This window comes from Ctenopharyngodon idella, chromosome 3 (genome assembly GCF_019924925.1).
Source record: "Ctenopharyngodon idella isolate HZGC_01 chromosome 3, HZGC01, whole genome shotgun sequence".
Classification (NCBI taxonomy): Eukaryota; Metazoa; Chordata; class Actinopteri; order Cypriniformes; family Xenocyprididae; genus Ctenopharyngodon; species Ctenopharyngodon idella.
The window spans coordinates 3082977-3106373 of record NC_067222.1 but is presented as its reverse complement, the minus strand read 5'-3'; the positions used below and the strand labels follow the sequence as shown (position 1 = coordinate 3106373).

The 23397-nt window shown below is 38.6% G+C and overlaps 2 protein-coding genes and 2 pseudogenes across 2 annotated transcripts; all 4 read right to left on the bottom strand.

Annotated features, from left to right (window-relative positions):
- Positions 1–603: 603 nt before the first annotated feature.
- LOC127510153 (NAD(P)(+)--arginine ADP-ribosyltransferase 2-like) lies at positions 604–6446 on the bottom strand. The gene is made up of 3 exons (XM_051889650.1): positions 6435–6446; positions 3642–3683; positions 604–1359 (listed from the first exon to the last, which is right to left on the bottom strand). Exons 1-3 carry the CDS (start codon positions 6444–6446, stop codon positions 604–606), a joined length of 810 nt encoding a protein of 269 aa, XP_051745610.1.
- Positions 6447–7304: 858 nt separating this feature from the next.
- Positions 7305–8309, bottom strand: LOC127508508 (GPI-linked NAD(P)(+)--arginine ADP-ribosyltransferase 1-like; annotated as a pseudogene).
- A 6359-nt stretch (positions 8310–14668) lies between these two features.
- Positions 14669–15635, bottom strand: LOC127508511 (GPI-linked NAD(P)(+)--arginine ADP-ribosyltransferase 1-like). The gene is made up of 2 exons (XM_051886544.1): positions 15585–15635; positions 14669–15509 (listed from the first exon to the last, which is right to left on the bottom strand). The coding sequence occupies exons 1-2, from the start codon at positions 15633–15635 to the stop codon at positions 14805–14807; spliced, it is 756 nt and encodes a 251-aa protein (XP_051742504.1). The 3' UTR covers positions 14669–14804.
- Positions 15636–20539: 4904 nt separating this feature from the next.
- Positions 20540–22093, bottom strand: LOC127508503 (NAD(P)(+)--arginine ADP-ribosyltransferase 2-like; annotated as a pseudogene).
- Between the last annotated feature and the right edge of the window lie 1304 nt (positions 22094–23397).

The window sequence follows — 23397 nt, the reverse complement described above, 5'->3', positions numbered from 1 at the left end:
TGTGGTAAAGGACGAATACTTAGGAAGAGACTCATCATTGCACAGGTTTTAGCAGTTATTGCTCATTTGATAAAGCGTCATGTGTTATTAAAGACACTCACAACAAAACCACAAGCTTCTCTTCTGCACAATGAAAACCACAAAAACTCCATTACTCTTCTTAATCTCCAACATGACTAAGATGAAAAATACTAAGTAGAAAGTTATGTTTATATTATATTTCATTTTAGTTATGTTATATTTCTATATTAAGAAAATAACTTTTCAACAAGAAGCAACAGCTTTTTTATTTTACTGTAAATAAAATATTGCCGCAAGCTGCATTGCACTCGGAAGGTCATTTAGTAGTTCATATGCTATTGCTGGAAGTTAGTTAAATAGAAAGCTCTAAAATTGTTTAGTAATGTGATGCAAAATGATGTAAGTATAAATGAAGAAATGAATTAGACACATATAAAATCACTTTTATGCACTGCTTAAAAATAACTTTATTTCATTTTGTTGAAATAAAACAAATTGTGTTTTCTGACAAAGAATTATTGATTGAACTAAACCAAGAGGAGCAAATGTTGGAGCTGATGTACATGACTATATCATGTAAACTCAAAGCACGTTGTTCAGTATATAGTACTTTGTTTTGGTCTTGGATGGTTTCTTGAACAGAGCACAGTTCAGATCACTTCTTATTCCAGAGCTTTTCAAAACAAACACAGTTTCACACCAGAGATCTTTCTGCTCTTCTTTTGTTTTGACCTCAACAACTTTAAACTTCTCATATGGAGGAATCAGCACCTCTTTCTCACGAGGAAGCTTAGAATATTTTGCCACATCAGCACCTTCACATGTGTGGATTTCAAAACAAGACACTTTTCCAAAATGCTGTGCTACTTTACGATCAAGAGAGGAGGATGTAAATGAGCCGAAACGAACCTCTTTGTTCAGAACATCCTCATTAAATCTAACATTTGTACCACGAAAAGTTGAATAGCATTGATTTTGTGTTTGTTTCAGAATCTGTATTGCATCTGTTAACAGAAAGTGAAGTGAATACCATTTGTATGGCATGTGTTTGTACTGGTCTTTATCACGACGAGTTTCAGTATTGAAGTGCTTATATACACTAGTATCACTGTACACATAAATGGCGATTGTATGATTCTTTGTCAAATTATCATTTGGGGGCTTGGCTTTATTATTTTCCCAAGCCGTTTTAAAATCAGGTGATTTTTGAAGTTCCTTCTTTAGAAGTGTTGTCTCCACCAGTTTTGCCATTTTCTCTCTACAGCCCTCATATTGGTCATCAACTGAATTCAGTGCCATATCCAATGAATATTTCTGTTCTGCAGCAGCTCTGTGATCCTGCAGCAACAGGAATCATAATGATCAATCATCAGTGTTCATGTCTGTAATATTCATACTAGAACACAAGCTTACCTGTCCTAGAGCAGCTAAAATGAGAAGAGCTTCAATGATCAGCAGCAACTTGATTCCGTCAAATCCCTCAGATGATCTAGTGAAGTGCAAATGCTGGAAGACAACCAGAAACACAACAGACTTTCACAAATACTAAATCCATCACTCAAAATATAATGGAAAATAATATGTATACAGATCTGCACAGGACCAACTTCACCAACTTTAACAACTTTATCTAGGTCACCTAATGGTTTAGATCATCCGATTATCAGTTGTGAAGATCTGGTGTATGTGTGTTTCACACTGGAAATACTCTTGAGTTCCTGTCTGTCGAAGATTTTTTTTCTCTTAAGAATGTTTAATAATGGTACATAATCATGAATTTGCCTGATATTGTTAACGAAAATGTATGGTATATCCCTAATCCAAACCCTAAATCTAATCCTGAGTTTAAAAAAGAAGAAGAAGAAAAAAAAAGGAAGTTGTACATTTACACATTAATCAACTCATAAGGTTTTTTCTGTCCTCTTTAACCGGTCGAACTCCTCATGAACTCAATTTCAGATAACATAAAATTGTTTAATATCAGTAAGTTGTCCCATTACAACACTTCACAGAAAAAAAAAAAAAGTCTAGTATTAATATATGAATTCACAATTATTCATTTTTGTTGAGTGTGTGTGTGTGTGTGTGTGTGTGTGTGTTGCACACACAGAAGAGGCAATGTTTTCTGGTGGCACATACGGATTTTTATTTTGTCACACTCTGCAAAATGAATAAACACAACAAGAAATTAGAGTTCATTTCACAGTCGTTTGTTTTTAAATGATTGGCAGTGTGACTTCTTCATATATGAGTGAAACTCCCTGCGGCTCACCACCGCCCCCTGCCTTGCGTCAATATTGCACTAAATGCTGGTTGCACTAATATAATATTATTATACATCGATCAGGCATAACATTATGAGCACTGACAGGTGAAGTGAATAACACTGATTATCTCTTCATCACGGCACCTGTTAGTGGGTGGGATATATTAGGCAGCAAGTTAACATCTTCCTCAAAGTTGATGTGTTAGAAGCAGGAAAAATGGGCAAGTGTAAGGATTTGAGCGAGTTTGACAAGGGCCAAATTGTGATGGCTAGACGACTGGGTCAGAGCATCTCCAAAACTGCAGCTCTTGTGGGGTGGTCAGTATCTATCAAAAGTGGTTCAAGGAATGAACAGTGGTGAACCGGCGACAGGGTCATGGGCGGCCAAGGGTCATTGATGCACGTGGGGATCAAAGGCCAGCCCATGTGGTCTGATCCAACAGTAGCTCAAATTGCTCAAGAAGATAATGCTGGTTCTGATAGAAAGATGTCAAAATACACAGTGCATCACAGTTTGTTGCGTATGAGGCTGCATAGCTGCAGACCAGTCAGGGTGCCCATGCTGACCACTGTCCACCGCCGAAATTGCCAACAGTGGGCACGTGAGCATCAGAACTGGACCTCAGAGCAATGGAAGAAGGTGGTCTGGTCTGATGAATCACGTTTTCTTTTACATCACGTGGATGGCTGGGTATGTGTGTGTCGCTTACATGGAGAACACATGGCACCAGGATGCACTATGGGAAGAAGGCAAGTCGGCGGAGGCAGTGTGATATTTTGGGCAATGTTCTGCTGGGAAACCTTGTGCCCTGCCATCCATGTGGATGTTACTTTGACACGTACCACCTACCTAAGCATTGTTGCAGACCATGTACACCCTTTCATGGAAACGGTATTCCCTGGTGGCTGTGGCCTCTTTCAGCAGGATAATGCACCCTGACACAAAGCAAAAATGGTTCAGGAATGGTTTGAGGAGCACAACAATGAGTTTGGGGTGTTGACTTGTCCTCCAAATTCCCCAGATCTCAATCCAATCGAGCATCTGTGGGATGTGCTGAACAAACAAGTCCAATCCATGGAGGCCCCACCTCGCAACTTACAGGACTTATTTCAAGGGGATACTGATGACACATCATTTGGATATTATTCATTAGAAGTTCTGTCTTCACGGGATTCACCATTATCCCTGTACAGCTGTAATAATGGTCATTAACAGAATTCAGTGCCATATCCAGTGGAAATATCTGTCGTTGAACAACAGCAGCAGCTCTGTGATCCTGCAGCAACAGGAATCATTAAAGATCACATTATCAGTATTCATGTCTGTAATATTCATACTAGAACACAATCTTACCTGTCCTAGAGCAGCTAAAATGAGAAGAGCTTCAATGATCAGCTTGATTCAGTAAAATTCCTCAGATGAACTAGTAGATCTAGTGAAGCACAGATGCTGAAAGACAACCAGAAACACAACAGTGTTTCACTAAATCTATTTCTCCAATAGTTTTTTATCCCCCAAAATGACCTGAGAATATTGTGGTCTATTAATCTTTTCTTTTTTTTTTCCAAGAGGAAAATATCACCTTTCACCTGTCCAAACCGGTCGTAATTGTAGGCATTAAACTGCCATAACTTTAAAAGACAATATCTCCATTTGCACTGAACTTTGCAGCGCTGTAACTTTGCAGATACTGTTTATGCTCAAGCAGCAACATCACACACTAACTAAAGTTAAAAAAGTGAAATCGCAATGAACCACCCCTTTAATAATATTGCTGAATAATATCAGAAACTGATATTGATATTATGCCGTTCAGCTTTAAAATATACTTCCCATAATGCTTTGGAAAGAGTAAAAGCTGTTCAATATGTGCGCTGCAGAAATAATTGAATCCCTGTTTAATACTGATCAAAACCTCAACAAACAGTTAGTTTTGTTTTAATTCAAGTCATCATATTTGCATGCTTAGAAGAAAAGACACGACACCTCCATAGGTTTTGATAGTGTGATAACCAAACTTTTTTGTTTTTTTCTCTGTGCACTCTGGCACTGACACTTACAATGTGGTTTTAACAAGGACGGTGTTGAAGCTTTGTCAGAGTTAAAGTGAAAAAGGATGTGAATCAGTTTTAAGATGCAGAAAGTTGTGTTTCTTAAAGTGTTATCTGTAAGGAATGAATAATGACTTTAAAACTACAGCATTATAAACCAATGATTTAAACATTGTGACTAGTAGATGACACTGTATTCAGAAGTGCACTCAAACTATATGGCAACCAATTTTGTATTAATAGCAAAATTAAAAAAGTATCCTACATAGAATTTATCAATTTAAGCATGTTTTGGAGACATTTAAAGGGGTCATGACATGAGATATCAAATTTGCCTTGATCTTTTGACATAATACACCATTAATACATCCTGAAAGTTAGCTTAAAATGTCCTCCTTATTATAAACAAAGCATTTATTTAATCAAGCTCCAAAAACATCTCATTTTGATATTGGGGGATCTGTGACGTCACATGGGCAAACACATTTGCACATGTCTGCCTCCAGAGCAAGACATCTCATCAAAGGCCCCATCCACAGCGGTTCAGTCACTTAATGGCTGATATTTGCCTACACTGGATGTGAGCGTCACGTCAAAAGCAAATGAACCTATTATAATCACTGACGCTGTCTACACTGGATACAGTATACAGATGCGCATTCAGTTTCTGACATCACAAGATTGAGTCTGTCGACAACAGGACACTGTTACAACACAGAAGGGTCGAAGACAGGAATTCACAAACAGGGTTGTTTACTGATACCAGTTGAGCAAAACAGCAGTGCATGTGAGTAAAACTTAAAGCAGTGATGATGAATGGAGTGTAGAATAGTGATACTGTCCTTTTGTGGTTGCAGAAGTGGAGAACTTGAATGACGCTGGAGGATCTTGACGTAGGGGACAGAGAACACTCACACACAGACAGGAATTCACACGAGGAGAACAGGAGACGCTGGAGACAGGTAAGTAGATCGCTTGGAGTCCTTAAGGTAAGCATACAGGTAAGTCTAGATGCAAACGAGACCGGACATGGAGTGATGTGTGTGAGTGTTCTTTATACTGTGACTGATGAAGTGCTGATGAGGTGCAGGTGCCGGTGATCAGTACTCTGGTGACTGGGTGCGTTTTGATTGGCTGACGGTGGAGCCTGGCGTGTCTGTGACAGACACATGGAAAAGTGAAAGAACGTTTGCTTTGAAGCATCCAGTTTGTTTGCATCTCTAAAGACTTCAGAAGGATCTCAGTGTTGGATATAAATGGATGGTTTGTGTCGGAGGGTTATATGTTCGGAGCATCTGGTTTTATCAACGAGTCACAGTGCAATGGAGAGTTCGTAAAGAAACTTTTGTTGACATATGAAGCAGACAGCTGTATTGAATCTGACAGCAGCAGCATCACAAACCGTAAGTTAATGACTTCATAATGCTTTGTCTGTAAAAGATGGTTTGAATAATGTTTTCAAAACACTTACTCATGTGCAACAGCAAGTGGGTGTTGATACGGTTTCCTATTCAGTGACGTTAGCCAATCATAATACTGGCCATTTATAGACAAGCCCTAAAGGAGCTGGCTTAGCCTTGTACTTTACCCCCTCCCCCCGTCCAAACAAAAAAAAAAAAAAAAAGACAATTTATTTGTTTAATTCAGTTATTTTAGTTTTTTTTTTTTCAGGAGTTCAGGGGCAACAAGAGAAGAAGATCAGAAAGTTCAGTTGCTTACAGCCAGACGACAACGACGACAAACTAAGATAAGGAGGTTGAAGTTGCCCTTTTATATCACTAGTAATATGTGTTTTCTGAGATATAACAGCTGAAGTGTGATCTTGATGCCTTTAGCTCAATTAAACTGTTTAGCTCATCATAATGCAGAACTTGTGAAAGTCTTTGTGGTTTCTCACTGGACAAACTGAGTTCCTGGCTAAAATGCAAAAGAAAAAAAAACCCTTTAGTCTATTTCAAAGGGTGTCCAAACTCGGTCCTGGAGGGCCGCTGTCCTGCAGAGTTTAGCTTTGACTCACCTCAACACACCTGTCTGGTAGTTTCTAGTACGCCTAGAAAGACCTTGATTTGGAGCTAAACTTTGCAAGACAGTGGACCTCCAGGAGCATGATCGCTCACCCCTGCTCTATATGGTAAGTTAAATATGATGCATACACTTTGGCCAGTGCTGTAACCAAAGGACTTGAAAGTTGCTCAAATTATAAACATCAGGCTCATCTGATAATGCAACTCCTGTGAAGGCCTGTGGTTTCATGCAGGCCAAGTTTCCTCTGCTTAAGATGAGTAATGCGTGTAGGCGTCATGTATAAAACCTTACGTATTTTAAAAGCGTACACTGAAAAAGTGAGAGCAGATTTCCCACACAAATAAAGTTCGTTTAAGAACTAAGAAGACTAGAATAAGTGCATTTGAACAAATAATATTTTTGTTGAACAAGCCTAATTAATTGAATTTCTTAATTATTTACTGAAATGAATCTTTCATTTTTCTTCTAGCTAGCGACATTTGTGACTGAAATTAAAAGGATGAACACTTAGGAAGAGACTCACCATTGCACAGGTTTTAGCAGCTATTGCTCATTTGATAAAGCGTCATGGTGTTAGTAAAGACACTCACAACAAAACCACAAGCTTCTCTTCTGCACAATGAAAACCACAAAAACTCCAACATCGCCAACATGATTAAGAAGATAAAGTAGAATTTATATTTAAAAAATCTTTTTCAAACAATTTCAATTAAATTCAATAAGAAGCCAAAGCTTTTTATAGTGTGTTAATAAAATATTATCTCTGCAAGTCGCATCGCACTCAGAAGGTCATTTAGTAGTTCATATTATACTGCTGATGGTTAGACAGAAAGCAAGCACTGAAATTGTTCAGTAATATGACGCAAAAAGATGTAAGTATAAATAAAGAAATGAATTGGAGACACATAAAATCACTTTGAGGCCACTGAATTGGGTCACTTAAAAATAACTTTATTTCATTTTGTTGAAATTAAACTAATTGCATTTTCTGACAAATAATTAATGAACTAAACCAAGAGGAGCAAATGTTGGAGCTGATGTACATGACTATATCATGTAAACTCAAAGCACGTTGTTCAGTATATAGTACTTTGTTTTGGTCTTGGATGGTTTCTTGAACAGAGCACAGTTCAGATCACTTCTTATTTCAGAGCTTTTCAAAACAAACACAGTTTCACACCAGAGACCTTTCTGCTCTTCTTTTTTTTTTGACATCAACAACTTTAAACTTCTCATATGGAGGAATCAGCACCTCTTTCTCATGAGGAAGCTTAGAATATTTTGCCACATCAGCACCTTCACATGTGTGGATTTCAAAACAAGACACTTTTCCAAAACGTTGTGCTACTTTACGATCAAGAGAGGAGGATGTAAATGAGCCGAAACGAACCTCTTTGTTCAGAACGTCCTCATTAAATCTAACATTTGTACCACGAAAAGTTGAATAGCATTGTTTTTGTGTTTGTTTCAGAATCTGTATTGCATCTGTTAACAGAAAGTGAAGTGAATACCATTTGTATGGCATGTGTTTGTATTGGTCTTTATCACGACGAGTTTCAGTATTGAAGTGCTTATATACACTAGTATCACTGTACACATAAATGGCGATTGCATGATTCTTTGTCAAATTATCATTTGGGGGCTTGGCTTTATTATTTTCCCAAGCCGTTTTAAAATCAGATGATTTTTGAAGTTCCTTCTTTAGAAGTTTTGTCTCCACCAGTTTTGCCATTTTCTCTCTACAGGCCTCATATTGGTCATCAACTGAATTCAGTGCCATATCCAATGGATATTTCTGTCCTGCAGCAGCTCTGTGATCCTGCAGCAACAGGAATCATAATGATCAATCATCAGTGTTCATGTCTGTAATATTCATACTAGAACACAAGCTTACCTGTCCTAGAGCAGCTAAAATGAGAAGAAGAGCTTCAATGATCAGCAGCATCTTGATTCAGTCAAATCCCTCAGATTTGAGGGATTTGACTGACTAGGCAGCAAGTTAACATCTTCCTCAAAGTTGATGTGTTAGAAGCAGGAAAAATGGGCAAGCGTAAGGATTTGAGCGAGTTTGACAAGGGCCAAATTGTGATGGCTAGACGACTGGGTCAGAGCATCTCCAAAACTGCAGCTCTTGTGGGGTGTTCCCGGTCTGCAGTGGTCAGTATCTATCAAAAGTGGTTCAAGGAATGAACAGTGGTGAACCGGCGACAGGGTCATGGGCGGCCAAGGGTCATTGATGCACGTGGGGATCAAAGGCCAGCCCATGTGGTCTGATCCAACAGTAGCTCAAATTGCTCAAGAAGTTAATGCTGGTTCTGATAGAAAGGTGTCAGAATACACAGTGCATCACAGTTTGTTGCGTATGAGGCTGCATAGCTGCAGACTAGTCAGGGTGCCCATGCTGACCCCTGTCCACCGCCGAAATTGCCAACAGTGGGCACGTGAGCATCAGAACTGGACCACAGAGCAATGGAAGAAGGTGGTCTGGTCTGATGAATCACGTTTTCTTTTACATCACGTGGATGGCTGGGTATGTGTGTGTCGCTTACATGGAGAACACATGGCACCAGGATGCACTATGAGAAGAAGGCAAGTCGGCGGAGGCAGTGTGATATTTTGGGCAATGTTCTGCTGGGAAACCTTGTGTCCTGCCATCCATGTGGATGTTACTTTGACACGTACCACCTACCTAAGCATTGTTGCAGACCATGTACACCCTTTCATGGAAACGGTATTCCCTGGTGGCTGTGGCCTCTTTCAGCAGGATAATGCACCCTGACACAAAGCAAAAAATGATTCAGGAATGGTTTGAGGAGCACAACAATGAGTTTGGGGTGTTGACTTGTCCTCCAAATTCCCCAGATCTCAATCCAATCGAGCATCTGTGGGATGTGCTGAACAAACAAGTCTGATCCATTGAGGCCCCACCTCGCAACTTACAGGACTTATTTCAAGGGGATACTGATGACACATCATTTGGATATTATTCATTAGAAGTTCTGTCTTCACGAGATTCACCATTATCCCTGTACAGCTGTAATAATGGTCATTAACAGAATTCAGTGCCATATCCAGTGGAAATATCTGTCCTTCAACAGCAGCAGCAGCAGCTCTGTGATCCTGCAGCAACAGGAATCATAATGATCACATCATCAGTATTCATGTCTGTAATATTCATACTAGAACACAAGCTTAACTGTCCTAGAGCAGCTAAAATGAGAAGAGCTTCAATGATCAGCTTGATTCAGTAAAATTCCTCAGATGAACTAGTAGATCTAGCGAAGCACAGATGCTGAAAGACAAGGAGAAACACAACAGTGTTTCACTAAATCTGTTTCTCAAATAGTAATTTGTCCCCCAAAATGACCCGAGAATATTGTGGTCTATTAATCTTTTTTTTTTTTTTTTTTTCTCGAGAGGAAAAGATCATCTTTCATCTTTCCAAACCGGTCGTAATTGTAGGCATTAAACTGCCATAACTTTAAAAGACAATATCTCCATTTGCACTGAGCTTTGCAGCGCTGTAACTTTGCAGATACTGTTTATGCTCAAGCAGCAACATCACACACTAACTAAAGTAAAAAAGTGAAATCACAATGAACCACCCCTTTAATAATATTGCTGAATAATAACAGACACAGGGAAACTGCCTTGATATTATGCCGTTCACCTTTAAAATACACTTCCCATAATGCTTTGGAAAGAGTAAAAGCTGTTCAATATGTGCGCTGCAGAAATAATTGAATCCCTGTTTAATACTGATCAAAACCTCAACAAACAGTTAGTTTTGTTTTAATTCAAGTCATCATAATTGCATGCTTAGAAGAAAAGACACGACACCTCCATAGGTTTTGATAGTGTGATAACCAAACTTTTTTGTTTTTTTTCTCTGTGCACTCTGGCACTGACACTTACAATGTGGTTTTAACAAGGACGGTGTTGAAGCTTTGTCAGAGTTAAAGTGAAAAAGGATGTGAATCAGTTTTAAGATGCAGAAAGTTGTGTTTCTTAAAGTGTTATCTGTAAGGAATGAATAATGACTTTAAACTACAGCATTATGAACCAATGATTTAAACATTTTGACTAGTAGATGACACTGTATTTAGAAGTGCACTCAAACTATATGGCAACCAATTTTGTATTAATAGCAAAATTAAAGAAGTATCCTACATAGAATTTATCAATTTATGCATGTTTTGGAGACATTTAAAGGGGTCATGACATGAGAAATCAAATTTGCCTTGATCTTTTGACATAATACACCATTAATACATCCTGAAAGTTAGCTTAAAATGTCCTCCTTATTATAAATGTAACCCAGTAGAATAAAATCCTACAGGTAATGGGTTTATTTCAATCGAATTAATTTTGTTTTGTTTTGGTTCTAGCTCAGAGCTAAAATATGAATGAGTATATCGCTATATGTGTTGTATAAAATGTGTGTAGGTATGCCTTTAAGAACGCGATCATATATCAAGTTTGATTGTTAAACACATGTCGAAAACGTGGTTTGGACCTACAAGTTAGGTCTTTCTTTATTTTATTGGTTTATGAAAGTGAAGTCCCGCCCTCACTTACATGTTGTGGAATATGAGTGGTTGTTTTTGAGAGAGACGAGGGGGAGATAAGCGATCTTTATCTTTATCGAAAAGATAAGCGAAACGATTGCAGTAAAGATAAGGAGTTGTTTAATAGGTTACTCATCGTATTAATACCTTGATTTGTGTATATTAATTTGATTAAGACCCACGAGTTTGGAGTTTGTGTTATTTGTTGGTAACTGGGTTCTCCGTGTATGTTCGCTCAACATTGCGGACTTTCGCCATTCGTTAGCTGGACCCATCGTTAATACAGGCAGTGTTTCAAGTTATTCTACAGACACAAAGACTATATTCACGCGCTTTATTGGCGGTTTGTCGATCTGTGCAAGGACAACATAGTTCAAAGTTAACGTGAGAGTTCGCTGGCTGCAAGTGAGGAGTCTGTGGTTCGTCTTCAGACAGCGTGCAGCTACGCACAGGAAGATTTCCTGGGGGCCTACTACTGTGCAGAGGAGTCAGTGGTCCGTCTTCGGAGAGCACGCAGCCGTGCACCGTAGGAAGATTTCCCGGAAATTTCCACAGTGCAGCAGAGTCACTGGTTATTCCACAACGGAATTCAGGTACCTTTGTGTGAGTTTTGTTTTCCCGCTCAGGAGAGTGAAGAGGCCAGTTTGCAGTTTCTAAGGTCACCACGTACTCCAGCAACGTCTCAGGCCTGCAACGGGGTGTGTAGTGTATGACTGGTGTATGTGTGTGGGCCCACAGTATTTCCTATCGATTTATATGGTTATTCAGTGCACTTACAAACTGTGATGTTTTTTTTGAGTGACTTTTTGATACTCCTAGTGAGTTATTTTGTCCAGTCATCTCAAGTGAGTGTGACAGATACAAATTAATTAATTTTATCACCTGAAGTATTGCATTATTGGTGTGATATTGTTAAATGGTGATTTAATAGAGATGTGATTGTGTGAATTACTCACATCCTGAACCATTTGTCTATTTGAGACCATTTTCATCCCTTTTTTATTGTTTAATTAAATTCTTTACATTTTGTTACTTTCACAAGAGTTCATTCATAGATAAGTTATTCATAAGTGAATATAGATTTTATTATATATAACTTTTTAAAGGAGAAGTAATTCCTAGTGACACCAGAGGGGCCTAACTTCAACATTGGTAGGCACATAGTAATTGAATCCGGTGCACTGCCCTACTTAATTAACATAAAGACAGGTAGGGGGCGCTACATAAACAAAGCATTTATTTAATCAAGCTCCAAAAACATCTCATTTTGATATTGGGGGATCTGTGACGTCACACGGGCAAACACATTTGCACATGTCTGCCTCCAGAGCAAGACATCATCTCATCAAAGGCCCCATCCACAGCTGTTCAGTCACTTAATGGCTGATATTTGCCTACACTGGATGTGAGCGTCACGTCAAAAGCAAATGAACCTATTATAATCACTGACGCTGTCTACACTGGATACAGTATACAGATGCGCATTCAGTTTCTGACATCACAAGATTGAGTCTGTCGACAACAGGACACTGTTACAACACAGAAGGGTCGAAGACAGGAATTCACAAACAGGGTTGTTTACTGATACCAGTTGAGCAAAACAGCAGTGCATGTGAGTAAAACTTAAAGCAGTGATGATGAATGGAGTGTAGAATAGTGATACTGTCCTTTTGTGGTTGCAGAAGTGGAGAACTTGAATGACGCTGGAGGATCTTGACGTAGGGGACAGAGAACACTCACACACAGACAGGAATTCACACGAGGAGAACAGGAGACGCTGGAGACAGGTAAGTAGATCGCTTGGAGTCCTTAAGGTAAGCATACAGGTAAGTCTAGATGCAAACGAGACCGGACATGGAGTGATGTGTGTGAGTGTTCTTTATACTGTGACTGATGAAGTGCTGATGAGGTGCAGGTGCCGGTGATCAGTACTCTGGTGACTGGGTGCGTTTTGATTGGCTGACGGTGGAGCCTGGCGTGTCTGTGACAGACACATGGAAAAGTGAAAGAACGTTCGCTTTGAAGCATCCAGTTCGTTTGCATCTCTAAAGACTTCAGAAGGATCTCAGTGTTGGATATAAATGGATGGTTTGTGTCGGAGGGTTATATGTTCGGAGCATCTGGTTTTGTCAACGAGTCACAGTGCAATGGAGAGTTCGTAAAGAAACTTTTGTTGACATATGAAGCAGACAGCTGTATTGAATCTGACAGCAGCTGCATCACAAACCGTAAGTTAATGACTTCATAATGCTTTGTCTGTAAAAGATGGTTTGAATAATGTTTTCAAAAAACACTTACTCATGTGCAACAGCAAGTGGGTGTTGATAATGTTTCCTATTCAATGACGTTCAATGACGTCTTGTACTTTACCCCCTCCCCCCGTCCAAATTACCAAAAAAAAAAAAAAGACAATATATTTGTTTATTTCCGTTATTTTTTTATTTTTTTTTTTCAGGAGTTCAGGGGCAACAAGAGAAGAAGATCAGAAAGTTCAGTTGCTTACAGCCAGACGACAACGACTCTTCAAACTAGGATAAGGAGGTTGAAGTTGCCCTTTTATATCACTAGTAATATGTGTTTTCTGAGATATAACAGCTGAAGTGTGATCTTGATGCCTTTAGCTCAATTAAACTGTTTAGCTCATCATAATGCAGAACTTGTGAAAGTCTTTGTGGTTTCTCACTGGACAAACTGAGTTCCTGGCTAAAATGCTAAAAAAAAAAAAAAAAACCTTTAGTCTATATCAAGGGGTGTCCAAACTGGGTCCTGGAGGGCCGCTGTCCTGCAGAGTTTAGCTTTGACTCACCTCAACACACCTGTCTGGTAGTTTCTAGTACGCCTAGAAAGACCTTGATTTGGAGCTAAACTTTGCAAGACAGTGGACCTCCAGGAGCATGATCGCTCACCCCTGCTCTATATGGTAAGTTAAATATGATGCATACACTTTGGCCAGTGCTGTAACCAAAGGACTTGAAAGTTGCTCAAATTATAAACATCAGGCTCATCTGATATTGCAGCTCCTGTGAAGGCCTGTGGTTTCATGCAGGACAAGTTTCCTCTGCTTAAGATGAGTAATGCGTGTAGGCGTCATGTATAAAACCTTACGTATTTTAAAAGCGTACACTGAAAAAGTGAGAGCAGATTTCCCACACAAATAAAGTTCGTTTAAGAACTAAGAAGACTAGAATAAGTGCATTTGAACAAATAATATTTTTGTTGAACAAGCCTAATTAATTGAATTTCTTAATTATTTACTAAAATGAATCTTTCATTTTTCTTCTAGCTAGCGACATTTGTGACTGAATTTAAAAGGATAAACACTTAGGAAGAGACTCACCATTGCACAGGTTTTAGCAGCTATTGCTCATTTCACAAAGCGTCATGGTGTTATTAAAGACACTCACAACAAAACCACAAGCTTCTCTTCTGCACAATGAAAACCACAAAAACTCCAACATCGCCAACATGATTAAGAAGATAAAGTAGAATTTATATTTAAAAAATCTTTTTCAAACAATTTCAATTAAATTAATAAAATATTGTTAATAAAATATTATCTCTGCAAGTCGCATCGCACTCAGAAGGTCATTTAGTAGTTCATATTATACTGCTGATGGTTAGACAGAAAGCAAGCACTAAAATTGTTCAGTAATATGATGCAAAAAGATGTAAGTATAAATCAAGAAATGAATTGGAGACACATAAAATCACTTTGAGGCCACTGAATTGGGTCACTTAAAAATAACTTTATTTCATTTTGTTGAAATTAAACAAATTGCATTTTCTGACAAATAATTAATGAACTAAACCAAGAGGAACAAATGTTGGAGCTGATGTACATGACTATATCATGTAAACTCAAAGCACGTTGTTCAGTATATAGTACTTTGTTTTGGTCTTGGATGGTTTCTTGGTTTCAAAACAAACACAGTTTCACACCAGAGATCTTTCTGCTCTTCTTTTGTTTTGACCTCAACAACTTTAAACTTCTCATATGGAGGAATCAGCACCTCTTTCTCATGAGGAAGCTTAGAATATTTTGCCACATCAGCACCTTCACATGTGTGGATTTCAAAACAAGACACTTTTCCAAAACGTTGTGCTACTTTACGATCAAGAGAGGAGGATGTAAATGAGCCGAAACGAACCTCTTTGTTCAGAACATCCTCATTAAATCTAACTTTTGTACCACGAAAAGTTGAATAGCATTGTTTTTGTGTTTGATTCAGAATCTGTATTGCATCTGTTAACAGAAAGTGAAGTGAATACCATTTGTATGGCATGTGTTTGTACTGGTCTTTATCACGACGAGTTTCAGGATTGAAGTGCTTATATACACTAGTATCACTGTACACATAAATGGAGATTGTATGATTCTTTGTCAAATTATCATTTGGGGGCTTGGCTTTATTATTTTCCCAAGCCGTTTTAGAATCAGATGATTTTTGAAGTTCCTTCTTTAGAAGTTCTGTCTCCACCAGTTTTGCCATTTTCTCTCTACAGCCCATATATTGGTCATCAACTGAATTCAGTGCCATATCCAATGGATATTTCTGTCCTGCAGCAGCTCTGTGATCCTGCAGCAACAGGAATCATAATGATCAATCATCAGTATTCATGTCTGTAATATTCATACTAGAACACAAGCTTACCTGTCCTAGAGCAGCTAAAATGAGAAGAAGAGCTTCAATGATCAGCAGCATCTTGATTCAGTCAAATCCCTCAGATTTGAGGGATTTGACTGACTAGGCAGCAAGTTAACATCTTCCTCAAAGTTGATGTGTTAGAAGCAGGAAAAATGGGCAAGTGTAAGGATTTGAGCGAGTTTGACAAGGGCCAAATTGTGATGGCTAGACGACTGGGTCAGAGCATCTCCAAAACTGCAGCTCTTGTGGGGTGTTCCCGGTCTGCAGTGGTCAGTATCTATCAAAAGTGGTTCAAGGAATGAACAGTGGTGAACCGGCGACAGGGTCATGGGCGGCCAAGGGTCATTGATGCACGTGGGGATCAAAGGCCAGCCCATGTGGTCTGATCCAACAGTAGCTCAAATTGCTCAAGAAGTTAATGCTGGTTCTGATAGAAAGGTGTCAGAATACACAGTGCATCACAGTTTGTTGCGTATGAGGCTGCATAGCTGCAGACTAGTCAGGGTGCCCATGCTGACCCCTGTCCACCGCCGAAATTGCCAACAGTGGGCACGTGAGCATCAGAACTGGACCTCAGAGCAATGGAAGAAGGTGGTCTGGTCTGATGAATCACGTTTTCTTTTACATCACGTGGATGGCTGGGTATGTGTGTGTCGCTTACATGGAGAACACATGGCACCAGGATGCACTATGGGAAGAAGGCAAGTCGGCGGAGGCAGTGTGATATTTTGGGCAATGTTCTGCTGGGAAACCTTGTGTCCTGCCATCCATGTGGATGTTACTTTGACACGTACCACCTACCTAAGCATTGTTGCAGACCATGTACACCCTTTCATGGAAACGGTATTCCCTGGTGGCTGTGGCCTCTTTCAGCAGGATAATGCACCCTGACACAAAGCAAAAATGGTTCAGGAATGGTTTGAGGAGCACAACAATGAGTTTGGGGTGTTGACTTGTCCTCTAAATTCCCCAGATCTCAATCCAATCGAGCATCTGTGGGATGTGCTGAACAAACAAGTCCAATCCATGGAGGCCCCACCTCGCAACTTACAGGACTTATTTCAAGGGGATACTGATGACACATCATTTGGATATTATTCATTAGAAGTTCTGTCTTCACGAGATTCACCATTATCCCTGTACAGCTGTAATAATGGTCATTAACAGAATTCAGTGCCATATCCAGTGGAAATATCTGTCCTTCAACAGCAGCAGCAGCAGCTCTGTGATCCTGCAGCAACAGGAATCATAATGATCACATCATCAGTATTCATGTCTGTAATATTCATACTAGAACACAATCTTACCTGTCCTAGAGCAGCTAAAATGAGAAGAAGAGCTTCAATGATCAGCTTGATTCAGTAAAATTCCTCAGATGAACTAGTAGATCTAGTGAATCACAGATGCTGAAAGACAAGCAGAAACACAACAGTGTTTCACTAAATCTGTTTCTTCAATAGTAATTTGTCCCCCAAAATTACCTGAGAATATTGTGGTCTATTAATCTTTTTTTTTTTTTTTTTTTTCGAGAGAGAGGAAAAGATCATCTTTCATCCTTCCAAACCGGTCGTAATTGTAGGCATTAAACTGCCATACCTTTAAAAGACTATCTCCATTTGCACTGAACTTTGCAGCGCTGTAACTTTGCAGATACTGTTTATGCTCAAGCAGCAACATCACACACTAACTAAAGTAAAAAAGTGAAATCACAATGAACCACCCCTTTAATAATATTGCTGAATAATAACAGACACAGGGAAACTGCCTTGATATTACGCCGTTCACCTTTAAAATACACTTCCCATAATGCTTTGGAAAGAGTAAAAGCTGTTCAATATGTGCGCTGCAGAAATAATTGAATCCCTGTTTAATACTGATCAAAACCTCAACAAACAGTTAGTTTTGTTTTAATTCAAGTCATCATAATTGCATGCTTAGAAGAAAAGACACGACACCTCCATAGGTTTTGATAGTGTGATAACCAAACTTTTTTGTTTTTTTCTCTGTGCACTCTGGCACTGACACTTACAATGTGGTTTTAACAAGGACGGTGTTGAAGCTTTGTCAGAGTTAAAGTGAAAAAAGATGTGAATCAGTTTTAAGATGCAGAAAGTTGTGTTTCTTAAAGTGTTATCTGTAAGGAATGAATAATGACTTTAAAACTACAGCATTATAAACCAATGATTTAAACATTTTGACTAGTAGATGACACTGTATTTAGAAGTGCACTCAAACTATATGGCAACCAATTTTGTATTAATAGCAAAATTAAAGAAGTGTCCTACATAGAATTTATCAATTTAAGCATGTTTTGGAGACATTTAAAGGGGTCATGACATGAGAAATCAAATTTGCCTTGATCTTTTGACATAATACACCATTAATACATCCTGAAAGTTAGCTTAAAATGTCCTCCTTATTATAAACAAAGCATTTATTTAATCAAGCTCCAAAAACATCTCATTTTGAAATTGGGGGATCTGTGACGTCACACGGGCAAACACATTTGCACATGTCTGCCTCCAGAGCAAGACATCATCTCATCAAAGGCCCCATCCACAGCTGTTCAGTCACTTAATGGCTGATATTTGCCTACACTGGATGTGAGCGTCACGTCAAAAGCAAATGAACCTATTATAATCACTGACGCTGTCTACACTGGATACAGTATACAGATGCGCATTCAGTTTCTGACATCACAAGATTGAGTCTGTCGACAACAGGACACTGTTACAACACAGAAGGGTCGAAGACAGGAATTCACAAACAGGGTTGTTTACTGATACCAGTTGAGCAAAACAGCAGTGCATGTGAGTAAAACTTAAAGCAGTGATGATGAATGGAGTGCAGAATAATGATACTGTCCTTTTTTGGTTGCAGAAGTGGAGAACTTGAATGACGCTGGAGGATCTTGACGTAGGGGACAGAGAACACTCACACACAGACAGGAATTCACACGAGGAGAACAGGAGACGCTGGAGACAGGTAAGTAGATCGCTTGGAGTCCTTAAGGTAAGCATACAGGTAAGTCTAGATGCAAACGAGACCGGACATGGAGTGATGTGTGTGAGTGTTCTTTATACTGTGACTGATGAAGTGCTGATGAGGTGCAGGTGCCGGTGATCAGTACTCTGGTGACTGGGTGCGTTTTGATTGGCTGACGGTGGAGCCTGGCGTGTCTGTGACAGACACATGGAAAAGTGAAAGAACGTTCGCTTTGAAGCATCCAGTTCGTTTGCATCTCTAAAGACTTCAGAAGGATCTCAGTGTTGGATATAAATGGATGGTTTGTGTCGGAGGGTTATATGTTCGGAGCATCTGGTTTTGTCAACGAGTCACAGTGCAATGGAGAGTTCGTAAAGAAACTTTTGTTGACATATGAAGCAGACAGCTGTATTGAATCTGACAGCAGCTGCATCACAAACCGTAAGTTAATGACTTCATAATGCTTTGTCTGTAAAAGATGGTTTGAATAATGTTTTCAAAAAACACTTACTCATGTGCAACAGCAAGTGGGTGTTGATAATGTTTCCTATTCAATGACGTTCAATGACGTCTTGTACTTTACCCCCTCCCCCCGTCCAAATTACCAACAAAAAAAAAAGACAATATATTTGTTTAATTCCGTTATTTTTTTTTTTTTTCAGGAGTTCAGGAGCAACAAGAGAAGAAGATCAGAAAGTTCAGTTGCTTACAGCCAGACGACAACGACTCTTCAAACTAGGATAAGGAGGTTGAAGTTGCCCTTTTATATCACTAGTAATATGTGTTTTCTGAGATATAACAGCTGAAGTGTGATCTTGATGCCTTTAGCTCAATTAAACTGTTTAGCTCATCATAATGCAGAACTTGTGAAAGTCTTTGTGGTTTCTCACTGGACAAACTGAGTTCCTGGCTAAAATGCTAAAAAAAAAAAAAAAAAACCTTTAGTCTATTTCAAGGGGTGTCCAAACTCGGTCCTGGAGGGCCGCTGTCCTGCAGAGTTTAGCTTTGACTCACCTCAACACACCTGTCTGGTAGTTTCTAGTACGCCTAGAAAGACCTTGATTTGGAGCTAAACTTTGCAAGACAGTGGACCTCCAGGAGCATGATCGCTCACCCCTGCTCTATATGGTAAGTTAAATATGATGCATACACTTTGGCCAGTGCTGTAACCAAAGGACTTGAAAGTTAATTATAACTTATAAAATTATAAACATCAGCCTCATCTGATAATGCAACTCCTGTGAAGGCCTGTGGTTTCATGCAGGCCAAGTTTCCTCTGCTTAAGATGAGTAATGCGTGTAGGCGTCATGTATAAAACCTTACGTATTTTAAAAGCGTACACTGAAAAAGTGAGAGCAGATTTCCCACACAAATAAAGTTCGTTTAAGAACTAAGAAGACTAGAATAAGTGCATTTGAACAAATAATATTTTTGTTGAACAAGCCTAATCAATTGAATTTCTCATTATTTATGAATTATTTACTGAAATGAATCTTTCATTTTTCTTCTAGCTAGCGACATTTGTGACTGAATTTAAAAGGATGAACACTTAGTAAGAGACTTATTATTGCACAGGTTTTAGCAGCTATTGCTCATTTGATAAAGCGTCATGGTGTTAGTAAAGACACTCACAACAAAACCACAAGCTTCTCTGCTGCACAATGAAAACCACAAAAACTCCAACATCGCCAACATGATTAAGAAGATAAAGTAGAATTTATATTTAAAAAATCTTTTTCAAACAATTTCAATTAAATTAATAAAATATTGTTAATAAAATATCTCTGCAAGTCGCATCGCACTCAGAAGGTCATTTAGTAGTTCATATGATACTGCTGATGGTTAGACAGAAAGCAAGCACTAAAATTGTTCGGTAATATGATGCAAAAAGATGTAAGTATAAATAAAGAAATGAATTGGAGACACATAAAATCACTTTGAGGCCACTGAATTGGGTCACTTAAAAATAACTTTATTTCATTTTGTTGAAATTAAACAAATTGCATTTTCTGACAAATAATTAATGAACTAAACCAAGAGGAGCAAATGTTGGAGCTGATGTACATGACTATATCATGTAAACTCAAAGCACGTTGTTCAGTATATAGTACTCTGTTTTGGCCTTGGATGGATTCTTGAATGCCAGAGCACAGTTCAGATCACTTCTTATTCCAGAGCTTTTCAAAGTGAACACAGTTTCACACCAGAGACCTTTCTGCTCTTCTTTTTTTTTGACATCAACAACTTTAAACTTCTCATATGGAGGAATCAGCACCTCTTTCTCATGAGGAAGCTTAGAATATTTTGCCACATCAGCACCTTCACATGTGTGGATTTCAAAACAAGACACTTTTCCAAAACGTTGTGCTACTTTACGATCAAGAGAGGAGGATGTGAATGAGCCGAAACGAACTTCTTTGTTCAGAACGTCCTCATTAAATCTAACATTTGTACCACGATAAGTTGAATAGCATTGATTTTGGTTTTTTTTTCAGAATACGTATTGCATCTGTTAACAGAAAGTGAAGTGAATACCATTTGTATGTCATGTGTTTGTACTGGTCTTTATCATGACGAGTGTCAGGATTGAAGTACTTATATACAGTAGCATCACTGTATACATAAATGGCGATAAAATAATTCATTTTCGTCAAATCAACCTTTAGGGTCTTGACAAACTCTTCCCCTTTTTCCCAAGCCGATTTAAAATTAGGTAATTTTTTGAGTTCCTTCTTTAGAAGTGTTGTCTCCACCAGTTTTGCCATTTTCTTTCTACAGCCCATATATTGATCATCAACTGAATTCAGTGCCATATCCAATGGATATTTCTGTCGTTGAACAGCAGCAGCAGCAGCTCTGTGATCCTGCAGCAACAGGAATCATAAAGATCACATTATCAGTATTCATGTCTGTAATATTCATACTAGAACACAATCTTACCTGTCCTAGAGCAGCTAAAATGAGAAGAAGAGCTTCAATGATCAGCAGCATCTTGATTCAGTCAAATCCCTCAGATGATCTAGTAGATCTAGTGAAGCACAGATGATCAAAGATAAGCAAAAACACAACAGTGTTTCACTAAATCAATTACTCCAATAGTAATATGTCCCCCAAAATTACCAGAGAATATTGTGGTCTATATTACTCTCTTTTTTTTTCCTAGGAGCTCAATGACGAAAGTAAAAGATCAGAAAAGTTAGTTGCAGCCAGACGACAATGACTCTCCAAACTAAGAGATGAGGAAGGTGGCTTTTTTATATTGCTGACAAATGTCTGTGCTTGAGTACTGAAACATATAGCAGCTGTGCATCAGCTCTCCAAAATGCAACACCTGTGAAGTTCTGGTGTATGTGTGGCTTTACAAAAGACAAACTTGTTCCCATCATGTCAGTACTAGCAGAAAACAGGGTTGACACTAGATTATGATCACAGAAATGTGCATTATTTTCTCTAGATTTCTGCAGGACTCACAAACACATCATTCAGTTCATTCTTATTTAGGGCAAATCTAAATAATTTGTAACTTTAAAAACATTAAGATCTGAGGAGTACGCACATCTGTTACAGAGACAAACACATGACATGCACCCCCTGTTGTGAATTAATTAGAATAATAATAGTGTCACAGACCCGCCAGGCTCATCCATCAGCCAATCACAGCGCACTCCTTCACCCGAGTACTAACCATGCGCACCTGATCCCCATCACCACACAATCACCGCCAGATACTTAAGCTCAGTACTTACCTGCTTTATCTCAGCGATTCTCCGTGTAAAGTGTCTGCGTGTGTTCCCCTACCATTCCTGTTTTCCTGTCTACCTCTGCACCAGCCATCCGCCACGAGTCACTCACCTGCAAAGGAAAAGGACAGTATTACCATTCTTATCTACCATCACAAGTATCTACTTCACAGTCACTTACCTGGTCATCTGTTTATCCCACACTGTTGTTCAATAAAGTCACTCATCATTACTAACCTATTGTCTCCAGCTCCTCTGTCCATAACAAATAGTTGTTAATGTTAATAATAGTGCTGATGAATAATATTAGAAACAGGGTAAACTGCATTGATATTATGCTGTTCAGCTTTAAAATACATTTCCCATAATGCTTTGGATAGAGTAAGAGCTGTGAGGAACAGGGCAGAGAACTTAGTGAGTGATTCAATGTGCGCTGCAGAAATTATTAAATCCCTGTTTAATACTGCTCAAAACTTCAGCAAATAGTTAGTTTTATTTTAATTCAAGTTGTAGATGTCATAATTGCATGCAGAAGGCTTTTATAATGTGATAACCAAACTTTTGTGGTTTTGTTTCTCTGTGCACTGTGGCAATGACACTTACAATGGGGTTTTGTCAGAGTTAAAGTGAAAAAGGACGTGTGAATCAGTTTTAAGATGCAGAAAGGTCTGTTTCTTAATGTGTTATCTGTAAGGAATGAATGATGACTTTAAACTACAGCATTATAAAACAATGATTTAAAATAATAATTTAAAAAATGACTAGGTGATGGCACTGTATTCAGAAATGCACTTAAATCTATATGGCAACACATTTTGTATTAATGGAAAAATTAAAGAAGTGTCCTACATAGAATTTCATCCATTTAAGCATGCTTTGGAGACATTTAAAGAGGTCATGACATGAGATATCAAATTTGCCTTGATCTTTTGACATATAAGAGGTCTTTATACCATTAAAACATCCAGGTTTCATAGCTTAAAACATCCTCCTCGTTATAAACAAAGCATTTATTTAATCAAGCTCCAAAAACAGCTTGTTTTGATATTGGGTGATCTGTGATGTCACACGGGCAAATACATTTGCATACGAAT